Source organism: Cajanus cajan, chromosome 4 (assembly GCF_000230855.2).
Source record: "Cajanus cajan strain Asha chromosome 4, NIPB_CcT2T_4, whole genome shotgun sequence".
NCBI classification, from domain to species: Eukaryota; Viridiplantae; Streptophyta; class Magnoliopsida; order Fabales; family Fabaceae; genus Cajanus; species Cajanus cajan.
Window position 1 is genome coordinate 9,659,572 of NC_138520.1, and position 25,390 is coordinate 9,684,961.

General features: G+C 30.6%; 2 protein-coding genes across 4 annotated transcripts in view; one reads left to right on the forward strand and one right to left on the reverse strand.

Annotated features, from left to right (window-relative positions):
* Positions 1-2,528: 2,528 nt before the first annotated feature.
* On the reverse strand, positions 2,529-8,757 carry LOC109802952 (protein EMSY-LIKE 3). Of its 3 annotated transcripts, XM_020364383.2 has the most exons (8): positions 8,572-8,755; positions 7,517-7,638; positions 7,291-7,400; positions 6,828-7,017; positions 4,959-5,183; positions 3,086-3,157; positions 2,923-2,980; positions 2,529-2,840 (listed from the first exon to the last, which is right to left on the reverse strand). In XM_020364383.2, exons 1-8 carry the CDS (start codon positions 8,615-8,617, stop codon positions 2,707-2,709), a joined length of 957 nt encoding a protein of 318 aa, XP_020219972.1. In that variant the 5' UTR covers positions 8,618-8,755; the 3' UTR covers positions 2,529-2,706. The 3 variants fall into 3 exon arrangements, with proteins under 3 accessions (XP_020219972.1, XP_082928327.1, XP_082928326.1); XM_083072201.1 differs by lacking the exon at positions 4,959-5,183 and having other exon boundaries at positions 8,572-8,757; XM_083072200.1 differs by lacking the exon at positions 7,517-7,638 and having other exon boundaries at positions 8,572-8,748.
* Positions 8,758-17,444: 8,687 nt separating this feature from the next.
* RIF10 (polyribonucleotide nucleotidyltransferase) overlaps positions 17,445-25,390 on the forward strand; it is a 31,543-nt gene continuing 23,597 nt past the window's right edge. The window contains exons 1-5 of the mRNA XM_020363124.3: positions 17,445-17,888; positions 19,393-19,461; positions 22,623-22,729; positions 22,831-22,873; positions 24,593-24,676. Of these exons, the coding sequence (XP_020218713.1) occupies positions 17,622-17,888; positions 19,393-19,461; positions 22,623-22,729; positions 22,831-22,873; positions 24,593-24,676 (570 nt within the window). The 5' untranslated portion in view covers positions 17,445-17,621. The remainder of the gene's footprint in view (positions 17,889-19,392; positions 19,462-22,622; positions 22,730-22,830; positions 22,874-24,592; positions 24,677-25,390) is intronic.

Sequence of the window (25,390 nt, forward strand, 5' to 3'; positions counted from 1 at the left end):
ATTTATTCCATTTTCTTTCCTATCAAACAATTTATAAAATCATCTCAGTTTCAATTTTTTTCTTTCTTTCTTTCTTTCGGTCCTTTCACTTTCACTCATAAATCAAGCATACCATTAATATATATTTGATAACATTAAAATTTAAAAGAAATAATTGTTTTTAAAGTTTCCTAAAGAAAATAATAATAATATTATTAATTTTAAAATAAGTTAAATCAATCGAGCAATTAGTTTTCATTTTTTTTATTTGTCTCCTAAATCATGAATAATTCATGGTAAAAAAAAATAGTTGATCTTCGTATTTTATTTTATTTTTCTTGTTGAACAGAAGTGATATTTCTACCCAACATGAAAAGTAACATTGTTAACTTTGACATGGTTCAAATTGTATCATAAAGCTGACTTCCCATACGATATTGACCTAGAATTTGAGATAAAGCCTCGCATGATACCATTTCATGCGATATGATTTCTATCTCCATCTTTGAAAAAATGAAATTATACTTCCCATGCCAGAAATGCTTAAATGATTTTAATCTCTCTTTTGTTCAAAAAATAAATAAATAAATAAAACACTTTTTTTCTCGTTAAATTGATGTGTTATATTTAAATTTACACTAACGTAAGTAATTCGATCAAAAGCAATTTTATTGAAAACTAATTTCAAAACCCTATTATTAATTTGGAACGTTAAAAGTTTAAGTATAAATTTCGGGCTAAGTTCCAAAATCAAAACATATTTAAATTTCATTTTACTTTCTGAAGTTCTACAAGCAATAATAAAGTTTTAAAGGTGTGGATCATTTTCATTAAAATAGACTAAAATATAACAAATACAAATTATTTCTCACAAAAGAGAAATGTAATTTTTAAAAATTGGGGGGAAAAAAGCAATTTAATTTGTCATTTCTCCACAAAGAAAGTGCAATTAAAAAAAAAAACTCAAATTCGTGCACTATGGACATTTAGCCTATGATACCCATTTGTTGGATGTATATTGTGCTGTTATATAGATCCATATGATCCAAACTCCAAATAATGTTGCCTGTTGTGCTACTGCAGATCGAAGCACTTGCTTGGTTTTCTATAAATACATAGTAAATAGAAAACAAAATTAATAACAACTTTTACAAAAGAAATTGGCTTAATTAACCTTTAACTTCTTAGTGCAAGAGAAGAAAGGTGAGACTTTATCTATAACTATATATAAGAAAAATATAAAACTTTAGTATACACAGTCTTCAATGTTATTTAATCTATATGACTATCTCAAATCACTCGCTCTAATTATAAACCACTCACTATTATTTAACCTTTATTATTTGTATCTTTTGTTCATTTTTTTAGATAAATAAATGGAGATTTGAGTACCTCTTTTTCTCTAGTAATAAAGTTATATATATATATATATATATGAAGAAAATTTAAATAAATTGTTAGATCTTGAAAATATATATTACGAAATTAGTTTTTATTTGTGTTTAGTTTCTAAATTAACTTTAAGAAGTGTGGTTCTAGACTTCTAGTTTGTATAAAAGCAATAGGCACAATTGCTTTAACCAAAGTTGATTTTCTTTGCTTTTTGGTTAGAAAGCAGAATTTCTCAATTGACTGAGGAATGTTGAAGCCTTCAGAGAACGGATAATTTGTTGTCTTTTATAATTATCTTAAGAGTCATGCCTAAAATGATTTGTGATTTCTCGATTTTATTAAAAAAAAAATTAGATTGACAGGATATGAACGTTGAACTGTTTTTTAAGCTGCTTCACAACAACGAAAGTAGAACCAAATCATTTGAAAAAATAATAAAAGACTAAACCGACTCGAAAAATTCTTTTTAAATAAGATTCTCATCAAACTTCTGATAAACACAACTAATCCTGTAACAACGAATAAAAAGTAACAAGACACCCAACAATATCTTGAACAGAATATTAGCTCTATCAAACAAAAAAAAAATCACCCAAAAGGAAAGAAAACGAAAGAGACAAAATTAAAGAAAATGCCTAATTATTTATATATTTTTTTCTCAATTTATTTCTTTCCTCTCATTCAAACATACCATCTAGGGTGATTTATCATTTAAACTAAAATGAAAACATCTCCAACCAGAACTCACATTATAATGAAGGTGAACAGATGCACTCCCTCACTTTAATTAAATTATTAGTCTAAGTTTAAAAATATTGTATTTGGCATCCCTAATTTTATATATTGAACTCATGATGATTTTTTTTAACATTTATATTTTATTCTTTGTAAATATATAATGATGATGAGTATTAATTTTTAATTTTTTAAAAAAATTGCTCCCATTAACCTGGGAGTTTAGATCCGCCACTGTGGACCCCACCACACTAATAAGTAATAACAATCGAGACAAGCCACAGATGCAATCTCTGACTGTGAACTATTAACAACCAACAAGAAATATGCACAATTGCTAGCAGAATGGGCAAAGATTGGATTCTAACTTAACAATATATACTTAAATAAGCTGTTTGCAGTAGTATAATTCAACACGTATTGAAAGAAGTCATGCTAAAGAATTCATCTCACATCAATTAGCTACTAGCTTAATCCTAAACAAGTAAACTGTTCACTGAACCAATTCTGCATTAATATCACTGTATGAGTTGCATTGTCTCTTTAGTCAGAGGAAAAAGTTCTATATATTCCATGAAATCATCACCCTAATTGCACAGATCAGAATGAATCACCTAGTTCATTCAACCTACCATTCCCAATTAGTTTACAGTAATTAGCATGTATCTTCATTTCTTGCCCTCCAGGAGTATTCTTGGAGACTCCATAACTTTGCATCTGATTAGGTGCATCACCTGATAAAACCAAATGTTTACCCAAACACTAATGAAAACAAGATAAAGAGGAAAACCAAGGATATCAGCAAAGTATCCTTACCCCTTTCTAACACATCAACCACTTTACCAAGTGCTTCAGTTATGGCTATTTCTTGTTCCTGGGCCAAATTATATATTCGTATGATAAACTTTGTTAGAATTGTCTAAAGGGTGAAGACAAATATTTAAGGTAGCACAACGAATATCAAAAGGGCAGAAATTACCCTAAGAGTCCTTTTTGCCCTCTCAATATCAACTGGGTCAGGTTTCCCACTACTGAAAAGCATCTTCTCAACCTGGCAAAAATATTGAAGCAACAGATTGCAAAAAGAATTATCCAAAAACTGAAATTACAGTATATATTAATTGATTGCTAAATGAATGATGTATTAAACAACATATAGGTAAAAGATCCTGCTCAGAAACTCGTTGAGTAGACAATAGGTATCAAATCATGAACATGAACCAAAATACATGGAACAGTAAAACAGAAACCATACATGACAAATCATTTAGTCCATGAAAAAATGCTATTTGATATGAATCATAATATAACCACATAGATACCCTAATGGCCTATTGAATCATAATAGCAACCTCATGGTTTACTTAAACTAATCTTAACCAAATTATACAAGATATTCAGATATGAAATCCATGGATTTACCAATGCATTATTGGTCAATATGCGAATATTCAGATGCTTTACAAATGCATTTCACAATTTACTTTATCAAGTAAACAGTGGAATAGTGTTCCTTTAATCGGGCTTCTATTCTACCCTTATCATTTATTAAGGTTAAAACTTATAATTTTACTATCCATTCCAGAATTATGAACATAGAAAATATTGACATAGTAATTTGTCTTTTCTTCACTAATATTCTCTCTATCTTTAGATGAGAAAATAAATATTAAATATTTACCAAAAAAAAAATATAGAGATAGACGTTAAGAGCATAGAATAAGCAAATAAGCAAAGCCTGTCCGTCTCCCTATAAACCACTTTATAAACTATTATTGTAGGTACGCCAAACCACACCATAATCTGATCTCGAACTCAAAAACTCAATTGATCACAAGAAAATATCTTGAAACATGTGACTTCACCATAATCTGTCCTCAAGGGCAAGAACTTTTTTCTTTTTTGATCAACAAATAAAACAATAAATTAAAAAGGTACAAGAAGTACCTTAAACCCGTATACAAGAAAACAAAGAGATTATCCTATTACATCAGCCTGGTTAGAGCTAACTCGTATTTGAAAAATACAAATTACTGACTAACCATGTTTACTATAAAAATGGAACCATTGACCATGAGACACACTTCAACCCCTGCAATATTTCGGTTGACTCTATTTCCTCGAACCATTCTAGCAGTTTCTACACATTAACTCTTTCTAAAATTACTAGCACGTTGGATCTACTCATATACATAGAACCATAGTATATAATGAGATTCAAAGCCTCCACATGGCACCAACATCATATGACTGTAATGTATAGAATCAATATCAGTAAAAAGGACAAGAACTTATCCTCATGAGGTGCAAGTCCTCCAGATTTAATAGGCTAGGCTCCTCCCAGCTTTTATTGAGGTAACAGAACAAGTTTCCCTCTTATTACACAAATTAAGGAACTCAAAATTTGAGAGAAGAAAAGAGAGACAGGTGGAAAAGTTGGTTAACAGTAAAAGGGTTTAACATATATAATTTAAAATAAATCCGAAAATTAAAAACATTATTGAATAATTGAAACACTAACCTACTTTTTGAAATATCTAATAAAAACCACTTTCGAAACTACTGGCATTCTTAACCCTATCTGCCTCCTCATCAGCACCCTCCCCCCAACTGTATTTACCGATTCAATAATCATCGAATATTGCAAAACCATATTCCGAATACATACTGACAAAGTTGATAAGTACATAGGTAAAGTGGGTTTATTAAGATAGACAACGATCATCAACATCTAAACATGGCTTTATCCACTACAAAGTGTATTTTCTGGTTATCTCTTCATATCTACAAGTTCCATGAACAGCCAGTGAAAATGAAAATAACAACTACATGCAAATGAGGATTTTGCTTACATCATGGATAACCATATCTGTAGCACGAATCTGAATTATATCAGATTTTTTCTTTAACTTGACGCAGTCAGATCTGTGAAAATCCTTCTGCAATTGGTGCTTTCCTTTCAGCACTCTCCCTCCTCCAGTAGGTGGTAACTGAACTTTATAATTGAACATTTCCATAGAATGCTCCACATTTCCGTGGGCAAATTCAGCAGTCAATGGGACCTCGTTAAATTTTGGCTGGCACAGACAAATTAAATCACAATTGATAAGCCAGAGACTCAATGGTTTTTGACATGCAACTGTATCACAAACTGGCTGGTAATGTTCTTAAGAAATGTTCCAAGAAAAATTAAAAAAGAAGAAACTACCAAAACAAGCTATTCTAATATGAGAAACGTTAAATTTGTTGCCTTACTAAACTGTGTATAAACATTTTTGCACAGAAAAACATTCATAATTACATATATCACAAAAATGCATCTGATTATCTAAATGATATCCTTTGAGTCTTCGACATTATCTTACAGTTAAATTTTACAAGTCATCCTAAACTTCCAGGATAATCCCACAGGCTTTTTCTCTCTGGAAAAAATAGTTAGCAGGAACAGTTATACTACATGAAAATGGTTAAAATCAAAACACTAATCAAAATTGTTGAAGTTACCAATAGATGAAAATGAAATTGATTAGAAATCTCTTTCTTGGGACTCAGAGGCATGGCAATGCAATTGAAACAAGTTTAGATTTTAGAGAATTAATTTTGAACAAAACAATTTTTAAAACGGGTTGTGGAAGAATAGTTTTTGATAAAAGAAGGAATTCATTAAAACAAGGACAAAAAATTACACAGAATGAAGGGCACGGAATATTCAATAACCTAAGATCAAAAAGAAAAAAACACAAAAGGAGATGGAATAAGGAGATGGAATGGAGCAATGTTGTGGAGGCCCTCAACATATCTACTAGAGAAACCAGACAAACTACATAAAAAAGCATATGCCTTAAACCAAATAGAAGCCATTATATGCCCATTTTTTATCCTTAGGTCAAAAAATACAATTTAACAATTTACCAAATAAAGACCCAAGACATGCCTAAGATTCAATTTACCAAAAATGCCAAATAAAAAATACCATAACGAAACAGAAGCGGAACAGTATGAGAACAGGTATGGGAATGAACATAGCAAGCATCATACATTACACATATACCAGGGGAACAAGCTTTAGGCAGCCTCCAACTAAAAATATGTCATTAGAATTAATTCTACAAACTATAAAGTACTGTGTTTACAGTACAAATAAAAGACTTGACACTAAAGGGAGCTTTAGAGTTCCAAAGGAATTTATCAAGAAGAGAAGTAAAACCATTCAAAGAATGTGTTAGGAATTGGAATATTATATATGTGTGTCTGCACGCGTGCATGAAAAAACAGCTAAAAGGTCAAATCCTTTAATTTGTACCAGAAGAAGATCAATGAATAGAGTCAAATTGATTGCATAAGAACTGACCATACAAAGGTAAAAAAACAACTGGAATATATTGTTAGACTAAATTTCTTTTCAAATATCAAATTACCAAAATGTGTTTACATTAAAAAATTGTAAATTCATGATAAGGGTATTTATGTAAACATGTTGTATTAGGAAGTGTGAGAATTGATTTTTCAATCACAAGTAACAGTTTTTCATTCTAACTTTTAGACCCCAACATCAATTCTCAAACTCCATAATTCATAATTTTTGCCTAAAATGTATACATTCTGTTCAGCCATAAATCAGCCTTGTTTCAAGAGTGTCTAGAATCTAAATAAAACTAACTTTAGATGCATGTGAGAAGGCAATACAAACTTCATATTTGTATTAGGCTTGATTTACTCACGGGCATTGAAGAAGGAACAGGAATAGAAATTAGAGAAGCTTGGCTGCGTGACATTTTCTTCTGGGTAAAAAGTGTAGCAGAGGATGGAGTTTTTAATCTTATCATTGAATTTCCCATCGAAACAGAAGCACAAGCAGGAGCACTAGCTTTAATATAATCCTTAGCATGAGATGACAGTTTTCTCTGCTCCCTGCATGTTAAATGTCAATAGTAAAGATTCTGCATCATCATGACAATAAAAAATAAATAAAATTGTGCATCAGGGATTTAGCTCTTCAAGAGTGAGCAAATGAGTAAAGTAAGAAAGTAAAAGAGCATCTACTGTTGATTTGAATTAAAGTAGCTCTTAATCTTAACTAACCTTAGATCAAAAGTATATCCACCCTTACTTTCTCACTTTATACATTTACTCACTTTAGAGGAGCCATATCCAGGCATAAAGTATGAACAAGAAAACAATCACCTTATTCGCTTAATTAACTCATCTGAATTTATTTTCGTTAGAATTTCTCCATGTTCAATATCTGTAATGTTTAGTTCCTTTCGCAGCTCAGTCATAAGCCCCTCTTTTCCCTGCAGCCACAAACAAATTTTCAGCAGCTACATTGCATGGACAATTTGCAGGAGTACACTCAATAAGAAGACAAACTTGTTCGCAGATAACAGGTTTAGAATAAATATTAGTCTACCCAAGTAAGAAGATCAGATTGAGCAATGAAAGCCTTCAAAATAGAAGTATAAGCCTCAGTTTCCAGATAGTGAACATGACGCTCCAAGTCTGTTACATTCCTTATCCCATGAGGATGAGGTTCTGTAGTCGACGGAATAAAGAGACCAGCTATTAATAAACACTTGACATCATCAATAAACTCACATAATGCATTAAACCTTTACTTCCATTGAGAAAAATCAATGTCATCAACAGTAGTTACACATAACATGAGCAGCCATGAGCCAAGTACATACATTGCATAAAATCAATGGCATTTATGGTAAATTACATGCACATTTATGAATTGGGTGGAGTATCAATGCCATTAGTATAGTATCTTCACCGCAGGTATATATAATTCTATATCTTATGATGACATCAGATGTTGAAGAGCCAAGTGGGGCATAACAAAAATAAAAGGCAGATCACGGATAATCCTGCAATAAAGTGATTCATGGGTCCAGTTTTCAATAAATAACACCACCAACATTCACAGATCCTTTAATAAATTATTCCACCATAAAAAAATAGAGGAAAAAAAAAAAACAAAATTCAAAGGGCTGACCAAAAGGTCAACCACATGTCACCAAAAATCTAGGCAGCACACAACACAAGTAATGTCGGCCACTGTAAACATCATACATACTCATGATCACACTTTACTTATAAACAAAACTATTTATTTATTTATTTATTTATTATGATCCATGTAGCCAACCTTACCTAGAAGTACAAGGGTTTTGTTGTCATAAAATAAACAATTAGGATGCAACAAACAACACAAGCAAGGAGCCATTGGTAACACAAATGCCCATTTCCAAAAAAAAAAAAAAAAAAAAAAAAAAAAAACACACACACACAAAGCTCTTTTGGGTTCTGACTTGTGACCTTTGTTTGACTTTTAAGGGTCCCATGCCCATTAATTTATTTACTTATTTATTCATTTCTAGTTGAGCAAAGAGAAACACAATGCATGAAGAAATGATGATGGAAGTTAACAATGGAAGAGAGAGAGAGAGAGGGAAGGTTTACCAATGGCAACAGTGCGGTGCTTGGTGTCGTATGTATAATCCATCATCACTCACACTCACAGTAACCCCTTTCTTCGTCTCTTCAATGCTCAGCCTCGTTCCTTAAACCGAAAGTTTTTTCAACTTTCATTTTTTTCTTTCACAGTTTAAATTTTTCACTTATTCCACACTTTCTTCTTTCTTTCTTCTTCGGTGATTCCATTTTCATTTTTATATCTCTTTTTCCAAACTCATAAAAATATATCTTTTTTTCCTTTTCTTTTCTCTTTTAAAACTAAAAGGTTAGGATTTTTTTCAATAATTTTTTAAATTATTTTTAATTTAATTTAAATATATTCACTTACACTATTACTTGATCATATATATTTTTTTAAGTAAGCTTTGTTCATTATTTTGTTGTGATAATTGAATATATTTTTCTTAGTTATAACGGTGTAGAATAAAAAAATAAGGTTGTGTTTTTAATGAGAATAAATGTAATTCTTTTCTTTTAAGTTGGGTTTGGTTGTGAGATAATAATTTGATGAAAAATATAATAGAGATAAATAAATAAATAAATAAGAGAGAAATAGATAAGAAAGGAAGTGAAATTTAAAGAGTTTGGTTTAAGAGAAATAAAAAAAAAATAATGTTATATATGTTTAGTAGGTGAAAAGAAATAAGTATAATATGGATATATGAAAATTGGAATAAATTAATATGAGAATTATAAAAATTATAAAAAAAATTTAATTAATTAAATTAAATTTTATTTAATTATTTTATTTAGACCAATTAAACTAAAAGATTTAATCAATTATAAAAAAAGTTATAATTTATTGTATAATCAATTATGAATTAATAAAGATACTTTCGAAGGTAATCCACTGTGCACTACAATTAAAAACTTTTAGATTACTTAATCTCAAATTATTTTAATATATTATTCGCACAAGGATATTATTCATCTCTTTCTTTTTTCACCTTTCAACAATCCATCATCCATGACCACCATGAACCATTGTGAAAGTGATTTTTTGCTCATCATCGACCACTATGTACCACTACATTGGTGATTTCTGGCTTATTACTAACCATGGCACAGTATAATAGAGGTGATTTTTGGCTCACCACTAACCACCATGCACCATTATAATGATGATTTTCAGGTCATTATTGGCCACCATGCACCATTGTGAAAGTGATTTTTGGCTAACTTTTGACCTCCATGCATCATCATGAAGATAATTTTTAGCTCATCGTCAACCAATGTGCACCACCATGAAGTTGATTTATGACTTGGTCGTCAACCACCATGCACCATTGTGAATGAGGTTTTTAGTGACATTTCATTTTTCCCCTTTTATTGTCCCCATTTCATCCTAAATTTGAATGGTTGTCCCAGATTAAAACCAAAAACCCTGTTTATGTCTGTCACAAATCACTCCACACTTGAATCCATGTTCTTCCTTTCATTTTTGGGGTCAAAAATGAAATATTATTGCCTTCTTTCACAAATTGCTTCATGCTTAATCAAAAAGGAGGAGTAACAATTTTCTTTGATTTACAGCTTCAGGACAACTAGTTAACTGGCATCGTTTCACTTTGAGATATGAATCATTTTTGTCAAAAATCGCCTTTGGCAACACTATACAATAGTTAGTGATAATGTTGTAAGGGAAATGAAGAAACAGTGCTGGTATGATAAAAAAAGGGTGCATGACAAAGTTATGAAGATCAAATTAATTTATAGGTCATTAAATGTGGTGTATGGTGGATCACATGTGATTGTTGTCTTATCATTATCAATAGATCCATATTGAACCTTATACTCAAGGTTTTAAGACAAATATGAAACATTGAAATTTGTGGAAGATGAAGAGGTACAAATCGGATGGCGTGTGGCCATAAACCATTTTGAATCACACGATTGGGAGGACATTTAGGAAGTTGCATGGGGACTAGCTCTCTTAAAGCGAAAAAGGTCCAACAAATTGTATGAATAGACAATGGATGCATCAGGAGAGGTGGGCATCGAGAAGAGGGATTATGTGGAACAATAAGAAGATTGCGTGGGTAGGATGAATAAATGTTTTTGCAATTTGGAATTAGAGGGGTCCTAGAAAAATCCATAGGTCGTGAATTTGGAGATGTTTAAGGATGGTTATAGGACAACACTCTCCTAAATTTTCCCCCATTAATACCACACACTTTTTTCTTGTTTGATAATCTCATTCATCCAACAAAATATTTTGCACAAACCAAATCCCACACGACATCATATCACCTATACTCCCTTATCCAAATTATAAACCCCACCCCACAAATGCATTTCCACAATCCTCGTTCACTCCTCCTTTAAAAGTAGAGAAGAAACTTTTAAACCATATGTAACAGTACAAATGGATGCATCTAGAAAATAACTAGAAGAGAAGGTTGCAACAAATTTTTCTTTTCCACTTGTGATAATACCAATAACCAATTTTCTACAATTAATCTTGCATCTCTCTTATACCTCACCCTGTCATTTAATTTATTTTACATTTCACATTTTGTTACAATTATATTACCTACAATCAAATCTTTATTTATCTCTAATTTTAATAGTTTAGATTTACCTCTAAACCTTGAGGGCAAGGTTCAATGTGGACTTACGGGTAATGTTAGAATGGGCCTACAAAGGCCAAAATACCTTAAAAATAAAGTGATTGAAAGATTATATCGGATAAAGTTATATTTTTTTTATTCTCTTAAAATAATGGGATGTTGACACATGGATAAATGTTATCCATTAATTGATATCTAGTAGGGTTATATAAATGTATCCTTTTTAGATGTTATCAGAGAAATATTAGTTTTATATCTTAACTTTTATGTAGGTTTTTATTTTCTTTCATGGCTCTAATGTTAGTTTTCTTAGCATAGTAGTAGTCATATAAATAGTTCTTTATCATCACTATTGTTTCGTTTAGCAAATAAATAAAAAGTGACGTGTCTCACCATTTTTTATTTCTTTCTTCTCTTATTACTTTTCAACTAAACACAAACTTTTATATTTCTTACTTCTATCCTTTATTTTTCACTCATTTCACCTCTATCAAATATATATAATTGTCAGTATACACAATTTGACTTGCTCATTAACAAATTTTTAAAAAAAGTTAAGATATACCATAAAATCCTTAAGTAGTTAGAGTATTTAGATTTATTATCATTTATGAGAATGAAATTGTGAACAAAACATTCTTAAATTTCATATAAAATTATTTTTAATTTTTATGCAAACTTTAAAAATTCGATTTTAGATATTGGAACAATGTTGTTGTTTGGGTTTTATAGGGGGGAAGGTATTGAGTATTATGCCAACAATGCAAGATATTGGTTGACAATGTTTTTCGTATTTTATTGCTAATTTCCTTCAACAATCTTAGGACTTTTGAATATTTTTGCGAAAAAGTTTGATGTGCAATGTAAACTTGTAACATTAACTTGTGGATTAGTCGTATGGAAGAATACAAAGGTACCACAAGATTATACTTTACAATGTATCATTCCTTAGACAAGTATACTTGGGTAATTGAACATTTCTCATTCTCTTTCATTATATTACACTAGTGCATTCAATGGTAAAAAGAAATATTACACTTGTGCATCAAATATTATCATTGAAAGTGTCATTTCATCCATTATAATTTATTTTTGATTCTCCATTTTAATTTGTTTGTAAAGTGTGTAAGGAATTGTCATTCTCTGTCATGCAAATAGGACAACGTGACATAGATGTTATACCCCTTCTTTCCCATCAAAAATTTGTACACAGGCTTTCTTAAGTCACACGCCTCAACATGCACCTAATAGGTTCAAGACCTGACCACCTCCAAATCACCTTGAAAATATCATTTTGCATTCTCCCATTTGAATTATGAATAACATCATATGTTTCCTTAAATGAGAATGATCCATCTATAAAATTTTCCAAACAAAAACATAATTTCAACATCCAAAAAAGGAAGAGGATGCCTAATAATTTTGTACTATACCCATTGGAGCAATAAGTCGTATAAGTGCTCAATATCTCATACTTTTTGTGACTAGCATGTCATGCAACCTTTTTATCCAACTCCTCTAAAGGAACAAGGAGTACTCAACACTAAGAATGAAATTAACATTCAGAAGTCAAGGATCCAACCAAAAATTAACACCACTCTATCTCATATCTGCCAAATAATATTAGACTTCACATGCTTCCAAGTGTACACATTCCTTTCCAGCAATTTGAAGCATTCACTTTCTTATTAAAAGCAATAATGAGATTCAATGGGATCATGTCAAAGGGTGTCATCCAAAAGGAGCCCAAAGGAGTGGGTTGGGCTAGAAGGGCTTGGGAATATTAGGCCTATGTTGAGGTCAGTGGACCTTAGCTCATTTTGGGCTATGGGCACTAAACATATTATCCCAATACCTACCATATGTTTGTATATAGTTTCTTTACTTTGGGAATTGTATTGTGGGCCAAGTAGTCTAGTTGTTTTGGGTCTTATATTTTGGGTCAAGTAGTATAAGAAGTTCATTGTATTTTTTCTCTTGTATATTCCTATTCAAGCCAATGAGGTATAACTTTTATTTAGGCCTTGTAGTCAGATTTGAAATTGATTAAATAAGTCATGTGACCAACCATGTGGGAGGTGTACATGGTCTTTCTTAAACAAAATTCAAATACAACTTACATGGCATGCAAATTAAGTTTTAACCTCCTTAAATCTAGAAGCACATGGGTGCACGTGGTTATACCTAGGATTGAGGTGCCTAGCTTAACCAAGGCTAGGCGACCATGCTTCAACTTGAACCTTGGTTAACCTAGCTTACTCCATAAGTTTTTGAAGATCCCAATAAGCCTTTTTCTTTGTGCAATTCATCACTTTTGGAGATATATGAAAATTTAATTCAAAAATCTCTCAAATTCTCTCTTGAGTCACCTAGGAGAATTCACTCCTTAAGCACTTTCATCAAGGAAACTCTCCTTGTGGCAAACACATCCATTCTTACTTATCTCCTGCCTTGAGAGGTGGCACGCCACTTCCTATTCCTATCTCTCTATCTTTAACTTTTGTTTGATGATCCGTGGAAGGAGCTTGAAGAGCTTGGAAGATCCTTAGAGCAAGTCACGAATCACTACTTTATGAGGATTCCATCAAGATTTGTATAATTGACATGCATGATTTTCAATATTGGACATATGCTTTAATATTTTACTATGACACTCATGTAAGTGTGCAAGTGTTGTCTAGTCACTTGTAATGTTTTTTATTTGTATATTTTATCTGTAAATACATTTAAAATGTCTTTTAGGTGTAAATGCATTTATATATTTACGTGTCTTTTCTCACAAATCTTACCTTATGACAACCTTCTAAGTTGTTAGCAAATGTGACATGTATATAAGGAGGTTTAACTTCAACCTTTCTAAAAAATTTCTATTTGCATAATATCAATTGCAATCATTTTTTATGTAGTAGTAGTAATACACAATACCTTTCTTCTAACAAGGCATGATTGTGATGAAAATTGAATAATGACACATACCATTTTTTGATGTTAATGTCTACATGCACACGAAACATAGTTTCACTCATAGTTTTAAAAACCGAACCGGTCATCGAACCGGTTAAGGTACTGGGTCAGTGGGTTAAAGGTTGAACCGGTGAGTCACTAGTTGAACCGCATGACTCGATTTTTATTAAAAAATATTTATATTAAATATATTTTATACTTATAAATTTTAATAAATTCATATCTTATTTTAAATTTCAATTTTTCTATCTTATTTAAAATTATTTTTATTTTTATTTTGTAAAAAAATACATAAAAAATTACATGTTAAACGGTATATTAATACAAATTAAAAATATAAATAATATGTACATATATAATATGCTTGCAATTAATATCACAAAATAATATATGTAATATTTACATAGATATTGCATTATTAAATATATAATTTAAAATTAATAATATACAATAAAAGTTATTTAAGTTGTATATATTGCAAACAAATATATTAGAACAAGTAGTCATTGTTATATTTAATAAGACTCCTTGCTTTTTCATTAAGAGATTCAATTTTTATTATTATTTTTGTGATTTATGGTCCCTTAAAAAATTTTTAAAAAAAATAAGAAAAAAAAGTGGTTGAACCGGTTTGACCCATCGGTTCACCGGTTGAACCGGAAAATTGACCGGTTCAATCCGGTTTGAAACGGGTCGACTGCATAACCGATCCAACTTCAGATTCGAACCGGTTAGACCACCGGTTCCCGGTCCAACTGGTCCGATCGGCCGGATCGGTCCGGGTTTTAAAACACTGTTTCACTTCAATACCTTGTTTCACTTTTTGGTTTACATTTCAATTTTCATCAGTTAAAAACTTATCTTCTCCAAAACATGTACATGAGCAAATAAATAAATGTTTTCGATGATGTTTCTCATTTCAAATTTCTAAATACATGGCTTTTGCAAATAGAGAAACTTTTAATTCTTGCACATAACTAAAAAAATAAGTACACAAGTTTCAAATTATCAAAATCTAACCTCAATACATCATTAATGTTAATATTTTTCATGTCAATGTTCAATATATACCATTCCATTTATAATTATATCTTTTTCGAAAAATTAATTTTCTACAACACCTTTAAGTTTAAAATGTATTTCATTCTCCCAATTATTGTCATTTCTATTTCCATGTTTATCAATATTTTGATTGTTATCTTCATTTTCACTTTCATCTTCATTTACACTTATCATACTTTGTTTCCATTGGATGACTCTTGATTGTTGCTTTTATCTCTTCCTTGATAACGTCAATTTATGCTAGCATAATCAAAACATGGCCGTAAGCATAATCTAAAATATGTCACAGAACTATTCTTTTTGTTTAATATAATTAAATAATAATAATTGCAATTCTATCTTTATATTATTATTCATCAAATATGACAATTTCCATTTCAAAATCTGTATCACAAATTATAAAACATTCACATACAATACAATGTCATCTTAAGTTGCAGACATTCAAATACAACACTACACCATGTCAAATTACAAATTTGAAGAAAGGTTTTTTTTTTAATACAAACCGAGGAAGACAATTTACTATACAATGACTTTTTCCCCATTGCCATATTCACAAAAGTAAGGGAAAAAGAAAAACAACCAAACGATTATTGTCATGGGAATGTTATATGGTCATTAATGCTAATGGAACATCAAATAAGTAGGTGTGCACAATTTGAAAGATCTTAATCAAACAAAATTTTAAAAGTTCTTTCCACACCACCACCAATGCCTTCAACTACTACATAACAACAATAAAAAATGAATAAGAATAATTGTTTCATGAATGTGCAACCACAAAGCTTAAACTCACAAAATATCCAAATTGAAGGAATAGTAAGAAAGAACCAATGGATCAAATGCAGGTCTAACAAAGTTTAAAGGGGAACAAAAGATGCAACCAATTTGAAAAGAGTTGGTTCTCACTATTTATAGGATAAAATACTAATTAGGTTATAATTAATCATAATAATTGAAAATTAAATAATTTAAAATATTTGATCATTTAAAATTAAATAAAATTAAAACAGTCGAATTATTATCCCTCATTAAAACTAATATTAATTAAAATTTTAAATTTAAATTTAAAATAAATATTTTGAATTTAAATTTAAAATAATTTCATAAATAAATTAACCTTTTAGAATAGCTCAAAATGTACAACATGGGACCATGCTCTTAACGGGTTATATAATGCTAAAGCTACCTTCCATTGACTAACCAATGCTCCCCTTTCTAGTGACCCCTCCACAAGTATCGAATCTTAAGTTTGGTATCTTCCTGAAAATATTTTAAATTTTGTAAGGATAACATACCATATTTACCTATACCAATGTTTGTTGTCCTAGGTGCAGTTATCATCAAGAGTCAATTATTCACTTACTCAAGGATTGTCCGAAAGTTACTTATATTTGGCAATCTATTAGTATGATGTTTCACATGGATGCTATCATTATGGATTTTAAAGCTTGGTTGCTTCACCATGTTGAGGGTCTTTAACGAGTTCTTTTTGCAATAACTTGTTGGAGGTTATGAAAGTCAAGGAATCATGTAGTTTTTAATGAATATGAGTGGCTTGTTTGGTATATTGTTCGATGCATTCAAAATATGCATTTGGTCAAATCAATTGTGAGATGCACAGAAACTTATATTGGTAACACCGTTAAGCTTAATACTGATAGTAGTTCTCAAGAGAATTTGGGTAGCTCATGATTTAGAAATTTATTTTGTGATGTTTTTGGTACATGACTTTATGATTATTTTGATCTGTATGGATTCTCTTCTAGTTTAAATGCATGATTATTTGTTATTCTTCATGGCCCACAACTGACCTGAGCTAATAAATATTATTCTCTTATATGTGAATTAGATTTAAAGCTTAGTATTCATTTCATCAATAGTAAAATTGTCTCAACTCATCTATATACTCCTCTTATGTATATAATTCACTCTTTATTATCTTTTGCATGAAATATTACCTTCGTTCATTCTTACATATAAGCGAATACTTGTGCCTATTGTTTATTGAAGTACAACTTCATCTTTACCTTATGAAATCTTAACATATTGCCCATTTTCTCTTACATTGTTGTTGGTAGTAGATGTTGCAGGAACTGAGTTTATTATAGTAGCTTAATTACTTTGTTTGTGTTTCGTGTATTAAAAAAAATACAACATGGGATTAAGGGATAATTTAGTAATTTTAGCCGTATTTAAAAAAGTTGGGGGTTTTAAAAAGTAAAGTGGAGGTGTGAAGAGCAAGAATGCCCCCCAAAAGCCCACACCCTCAGCGCGCGTCTACACCAAATAGCAGAAGCGGATAACGGCAACACTTTCTCCCTCTTCTCTGCGTCTCACACTCTCACTCACCACTCCCTCACACTGAAAACCAACAACTTCACCTTCTTCCTCCGCAATCCAAAACCCTAACACCCAAAGAAGAAGAAGGAGAAGATGCTAGCATGTCCTAGCAGCTCCCTCCATGGCCTCGCCGCACTGCAACGCCATTCCCAACCCTCTCACTTCCTCCTCTCCAAGCCTCTCCTCTTCCCTCCTTCCTCTCGCTTCGCAGCTTCCCGCAAATGCAACTTCCGTTCCCTCCTTTCCACCGCTCGCCGCCGCTCCCGCGTCAGAGCTTCCGCCGAGGTGACGGACTCCGTCGTCGGCGATGGTGGCGTCCTGGAACCGTATTCCGTGAAGATTCCCGTCGGTGATAGACATGTAAGTTTGGTTCCGTGAAGTTCTCATAAAACAAAATTATTAGTATATTTGAGTTTGTGAAGCCTTTATTTTAGAAGAATGGAAACAAAGTAATGAAAATGTCAATTAGAGTTCATGCATTGAATGAATAAGTGACAAATAATAATAAACTAGTGAAATAATCAAATAGTATATGTTTAGAGTGCTCCTTCTGTTCCTTTTCATTAAACAATTGAAGTCATATGGCTTCTTTATTTCTGTCGCAAGACTTAGTGAAAGAAAAGTAAAAAAAGAAAAATTACGAATCATTGAATTATGTGATTCGTATCAGTGATATGAAATTACAGTAATTCATTCATGTACCGTAAGATTCATAGTTATTCGAGATTCTTCTCTTGGTTTTTTTTTGGGGTGTATATCCACAGGTTCCCTCCCTTTGGAGATATTCTTGTGGGGGCTTGTACCAAGTGACCCTCTACACAAGGATGTTTTTTTTGCTTCACAGGATTCAAACTAAGAACTGAGATTCTGATAACTATGTCAAGAGAGGTTGATAGTGAAAAATTTAAGGAAGGATTGCTAGCTATTTTTTTATTGTAAGTTTGTAACAATGGGAAGGAGGAGTCTCGGATTTGGTAGTATTTTGCCTAAATACATAGCTCTTTTGGTTAAACGGTTGTGAAAGTTTTCCCTTCGAACCTTGTTCCCTATGGCATATTTAAAGGGTAAGAGCTTGGGGGAGGTAGTAGGTAAGGGTTGAGTGAGGTAGAAAGGTTTGTATGGGCTGGGATATTCTGTTCTGCTGCATAATTTCCATTGTTATCCTCTTGTTTTCTTCTACATTTTAGTTTTCATCTCTGCTTGTAAGTTGTAAGGAGTTGGATCTCTATTTTCTATTATAATTTTCTGTTCCTATAAGTTTTGGCTAATAAAAGAAAATTTTCTGAGCCCAGTCTCATTACATTTAATTGGTTTAGATAATTTGGTTATTAATATGTGATCACCCCTAATTTTTGGTTACCAACAAGGTGATTGTTGCAATACAGCACACTTGGTTCTATGGAAGTAAATGCCATTTTTAGACTCTAATTTTCTGAAGCTGGGCAATATTTCCTCATTATAATTTTGAAGGAAGTTTTTCATCATCCTTATTATTTTTTCATCAAACTTCCTTGTCTTCAGAAACTTGAATGAAAGAATGCGTTGACTTAGAATCCATTTTTGTGATTTCACAAAAACGTTTATTCTTAAAGATTTTCTAGCTAAATAAATGCGGAAATGGAACAGTTTAATTTTTATCTTTCTATTGCAGTTGTAAAGTTTGTTTTTATTTCTTTGCAAGATTTTATGCCCTTGAGAAGAGTTTATTTTTGGTTCCAAATGACAAATCTGCACAATATTTTTGTGTCAAATTATGGTTGTATGTGGGGTGGGGTTGTTGCAATTTGCTAAAATATATTTTTGGAGTTAAAAATATGCATCCAGTACTCGTTTTATTTACATATTAGGTTGTGGCATTCTACAGATTTTGGTTGAGACTGGTCATATAGGAAGACAAGCAAATGGCTCTGTTACAGTTACAGATGGAGAGACTGTAAGTTCCCTTTATTTCTTCTAGTTATTAGTTTATACATGATTGTGAACATTGTCAGATGGATAAAAATTATGTTAAAAGAAAATTGAATGCTCTCTGTGAATCATACCTAGGGGTGTAAATGAATTGAGTAATTCATGAAGTATTTTAAGCTGGACTCATTAAGTTCTCAATCAAACTCATTTGTTTTTAATAAGAAATAAAATCAAGCTTGACTTTAAGCCGATTATATAAATGAGTTAAGTTAAAACTTTATAGGCTTGATATTAAAAGCTTATGAATGACTCATGTGCATTTATGTAATGATAGAAAATTAAGGGTGAGCATGAATTGAACTTTTAAATGGATTGGATTTAAAATCCATACCCATATAACAAAAGAACAGGTTGATTTTTAAAAGCCAGGTTGAAACTGGTTTCTGGTTTAAAACCATCAACTAGATTTTAAACCAGTTGATGTTTCAATACGGATTTTAAAACTGGTTTGGTTTAAAAATCGGTTTAAAATTAAAAATCTATTTAGAACCATTTTAAACCATAACCAGATTTAATCCATTATGATTTAAAATTATGTTACAACTTTTTTTCATACTCTCATTTTTAAATGACGTTAAGCATTCAAACTATGATGATTTAAAAACAATTTGATTTTTTCATGAACTAATTTGAAATTGGTTTCAAAACTGGTTTTAATAACTTGTTATAAAAGAGGTTCTAATTCACTTTCAAATATATTTTTACATTTAATATAGATTGAAGCTTGAGTCATAATTCAGAGTAGTAGTTGTCACAAAATCATATATCGGTCAATCAGGAGAAGTGAAAAACTCAAATTCCTATTTGACCATACTCTTTTTCTTCTAATATAAACGCATTAACTAAATAGAATATTTATATTTATTGTTTAAAATTTTTATTTACAGTTAGAAAATAAATAAATATACGGTTTTATATTCTCATTTGAATCAATAATTATTTTATCTATGTAAATCTTAAAAATGAAATGGTTATATTTTACAACTATCTAAGTTTTAATTTTAAAACAGAATATATCTATATAATTTTATGTTTGATATATTTTTTTAATAAAATTTCCATTATAAAACAAAACGTAATTATATAATATTATGTTGATTTTTTTTAATATAAATTTACTTTATTAAACTAAACAATGTTATGTTCTGTAATTTTCAATTATTGAACAATTTTAAATTGTTACACAAATTTAATTTGATACTCACTTTTATATTTGCTTGAGAAATATAAACGTATAAATATCATGGTGCTATATATATCACAACACTTTTATATATGTTAGAGTGTGTGTGTGTGTATATATATATATATATATATATGAGTAGAATTTAAACGGCATTGGTGTAACTTTTATCAACCATTGCACCCCTCAATAACTTTATATTAAATGTGAATTTTTTAAAACTTATCGTTAGATTGAAAGGTTCTTACTCCTATATCATATATACATTTTTATATTAATCTAAGATGATTTGATACCTCATTCTTATAGAACAAAATTGACATAATATATATTTCAAAATATATTAAAATATGAATACTTTGATTAATTTCAAATTGTTGTTCAGTTTTAACAAAATTTGATATACACATACAATGTAATATGAAGTTATGATTTAGCAGTTGGATCGACAAAATTCACATTTAACATAAAGTTATTAAGTAATATAATAGCTAGTAAAAATTACATTGGTGTTGCTTGAACCCTCTCTCTATATATATATAAAGAGGGAACCACTTACTCTAAGAGGAAGTTATGGTAAACTTACTCTACTCAATAACTCATGTTCTACATTAAATTTTAATTATTTAACCGTTAAATTAAAAGTTCTTAATTTATAGATCAAACTTTCAAATTTTTAAAATATTTGAAAATTTTTTATATTCCGTTTGATTAATTCAAATTGACGGGTAATTATAAAAATATTTTATACGTTGATTTGAATTAATGAAACAAAGTATTAAACAATTTTCAAATTTCGTGAAATTTTGCGGACTTAATTTATGCATTATGAATTTTCAATTTAATGGTTGGATTGTTGAGATTTGATATAGAAAATAAGTTATTGAGTGGAGTAAGTCTACTAAGACTTACTATTTGAGTAAGTGAATTCCTCCTCTCTTTTTATATATATATATATATATATATATAAGGAGTAATAATAAAATGGTACGCAGCTTACTGATAGTTAGTTTTTTGAGACTTGCAATTTGGGTTTTTTGGATTCTACTTAAAATTCATGTCATGGGAAATGGATAGTGGTTCTCAAACAGATTACAAATATGGGTTGGATAAAATATCCAATCCGTTAAAATAGGTTTATAAATCGATCGAACTGGTGCAGTTATGGATAGGTTTAGTAAAGTTGGATTTTTTGCCCACCCAAAATGTTAATTTTATTTTAAGAAAATATACTTGGTAAATTGTTATTTTTTTATTAAAAATTATTATTAAATAATTTTGTAAAAAAAAAATAATGAAACTATAAATGAGCTAAATGAGTCAACCTCAAGCTTCATATTTTTCCAAGAAGTCAAGTCTAAGCTTTAAATTTGGCTTTTGTAAATAATTGAGTCAAGTTTCAGCACCACCTTTTTTTATTTTTGCAAGACAAGTTTGAACTTTGAACTTTCAAGTATTCAGCTTGACTTGACTTTTACAAGAAAAAGGAACTAAAATTTGTTGTTTAATGGGTTCAAAATATTGAGTTTTTCCAATTTACATGATATAATATCGTACATTCTGCAAATATATTATTAGATGGCTCAGGTAAATAATGTACTGTTCTGTTGGTCATAAAAATTATTGGTGTTATTGAGAGGTTAGTAAGTGTTAGTGCCCATATACTAACATTTGACTAAGTGAAATTTTTAGCCAGGACATCAAATGAATTAATATACTGTTTTATTATATTGAGATGGAGAGTATGTAAATTAGGAATTTTTATGATGATGCATTGACACATATAATTCAACATTGATACTTAACAACTTTTTTTCACATTTTATTTATTGAAGAAAAATATGACATTTTACATTGTTTTGGATGGAAACAATCATTAACTTATGCATGAAGAACTCAGCTTTTATTCTTTTGAAAATTCAAGCTGGTGTTTTTCATTGCAGATTGTGTACACAACTGTTTGCTTGGATGATGTTCCTACTGAACCGTCTGATTTTTTCCCTCTTTCTGTTAATTATCAAGAGCGTTTTTCAGCAGCTGGTCGCACTAGGTATGACATACACACATTTCTATTTCCATATTCCATTTTACTTGTTACTTGATTTGTTTTTTTGTTCGGGTGTTTAATACTTCAATTTACTATTGTTTCAGTGGAGGGTTTTTTAAGCGAGAAGGAAAGACAAAAGATCATGAGGTACTACTTTTCTAGTTATTAACTTTGGCTTTCAATAATGTCAATCTACAATTAATCTTAATCCTGGTCACCCATCTTAAATTTCCACAATTTGTGACTTATATTTTGTTATTTTTCGTGACGGAGGATCACTTATTTTCATTTTTACATAAAAATAAATAATGATAAAAGCTGTATCCCTCTAGGTGAGGTCGGCTATATGGATTTTACATGACACTTAAAAGTAAATAATAGAGGAAATTCAGTCAATGATACATTATTAAAATTTTCATTTTTACATAAAAATAAATAATGATAAAAGCTGTATCCCTCTAGATGAGATCAGCTATATGGATTTTACATGACACTTAAAAGTAAATAATAGAGGAAATTCAGTCAAAAATACATTATTAAAAATCTTGTTCGATACTTAAAAGAAAATACAAGGGGAAACAAAATCCATATATTTTATTTGTTTCTATTCATCATGATGACCAATGCCTACTTAGTTTATGCCTACTTTCTTAGTTTTCCATCTTGCACTTATGCAATTGATAAAGTCCTTTTATCCACTATTACAGCCTGATTAGAACACTTCCCTTCATTTTTCTTATGAAGTGTAACAATTTATATACCCATCATTCCTTTGACAAAAAGGGGCGGTGCCTTTTTATTTGTTCTTATTTCAAGCATGATTTATTTCAGGAAGGTGTTTTGCCCTCTAATTTGTACTTGGTTTCTTCTCTAATTTTTTCTCTACCCCCTTCCCAATCTGGGAAATGTATGGATGGTCCTTCTCTCACTGCCATTTGTGTTATGCTGCCTTAGCCATCTCTTATTGCACAGTGAGGTAGCTTGGCAATTGTTTGTTGGGTAAGTTGTTTTGTCTGTTTGGGATAACATTAGCCATTTGGCTTCCCTATGTTGTATAGCACTTGGTCTTTTTAAAGGGGTGCCTCTTACTGATATGTTGAGGCATTGGCTTGATTTACTACATTGATGTCTGTTGTTCTTGATACTAATTTTTTCCCGTTCAAACCCTACACTAGAATCCCATACTTTCAATGTGGGATTAAATTCCATACCTTGTAATTTGATCCTAACATGTCACCACGCTTTGCAGCCCTTGTACCCATACGGGCTGGTTGTGCACTAGCCCTTTGACTAGTCTCGAGGGAACTCTGCAATGCTGGTGTAGTGTTACTACCTGCATTGCTCTTTTGAAGCTGAAAGATAAATCTCAGATACCAATCAACAAGAAAAAATTGAAGAAATATTCTTGGCGGTTACTTTTCAAGAGTTTTGAGTGCTGATTTAGAGTTCAAATGAAGATACATGTTGAAATATAAATAAGAAGCCAAGCTGTTGATGGAAGACACATTTTGTAGTCGTAAGGGGCCTCTCAGAGTCCAAATAAACCTTTGTGAAGCATGTATTTCATGTGTAAAGCTTGAATGCACAGTTCAATTTCTTTTTGGCTTGACATCATGACTCTGAAAAGCCAATTGAAGAAGTTATGTACTAGGATTTAGCGATTTGGAAGTTTTTATGGATATTTGATCAATTCAATCTTACTTAGTATTGGCTTCTTGGTTTTATTTTCAATTTGGATGAACTTGCTTCTACAGTATATTTTTGAATAAAAGAAGACATCTTATTTATATACAAGTTTGCTATTTGTAAAAGGTTTTGTTTTTAATTCTTGTCCTTAAATTTTTTATTGTCATATGTTGCTTGCAGGTTCTTATTTGTAGATTGATTGATAGGCCCCTACGTCCTACGATGCCAAAGGGCTTCTACCATGAAACTCAAATATTATCTTGGGTATAGTCCTTGTAATTTCACTTCTTAAATTTTGTTGTTAGACAGTTAGAGTCTACTTCTATTGATCATGTATATTATTTATATACATAGGTCATAATTGGTAGCCATCATGTTTCGAAAAATCATTAGTATGTCACTCACACCTCGTTAGTAACAAATTCACAACATGAGCTAGAGGTACAAGTTAACAATGCAAATATAAAATCTTTTTTTTTACAATGCATGAAGCTAAAACACCAAAAGAAAACAGTCTAACTCTAGACCTAGCATATCATTCATGCTATGATCATCATAGCTATCATTTTCCATAGATTTTTCATCTTCATCAATATCCATGGTATTTTCTCTAAATTCCATCAAGTTCGTCTAGAGGGGAACCAACACCACCACTAGAATCCTCTCCTACTTGAACCAAGTCTTCTTCATTTGGAGTATCCAAATCCAAACCCAAGTTATCTGAAATTTCATCAATATTCCTGATCTAATCATCATAGGAAGAAAGGTCATCATTGTTATACTTAATTTCTTCTGTAGCTTGCTTCTTGGACAATTTAAAGTTAGCCATCATAAAAACATCATTCATGTCTTTTCTTTCAAATGGTTTTTTCTTTAGATGTAGACCTGAACCAAATACAAAAGCATTTAACATGTCGCCAATGGTAGGTAACTATAAAAATGAAATATAATGCATATTCCATATATTTTTTTCTCATA

Excerpts from the sequence above, each read along its gene's own strand:
- LOC109802952 (XM_020364383.2), bottom strand. The coding sequence starts at position 8,617 with ATGATGGATTATACATACGACACCAAGCACCGCACTGTTGCCATTG. Across the intron at positions 7,639-8,571 it reads GCACCGCACTGTTGCCATTG|AACCTCATCCTCATGGGATA; the intron begins GTAAACCTTCCC and ends CGTCGACTACAG. Across the intron at positions 7,401-7,516 it reads AATCTGATCTTCTTACTTGG|GGAAAAGAGGGGCTTATGAC; the intron begins GTAGACTAATAT and ends TTGTGGCTGCAG.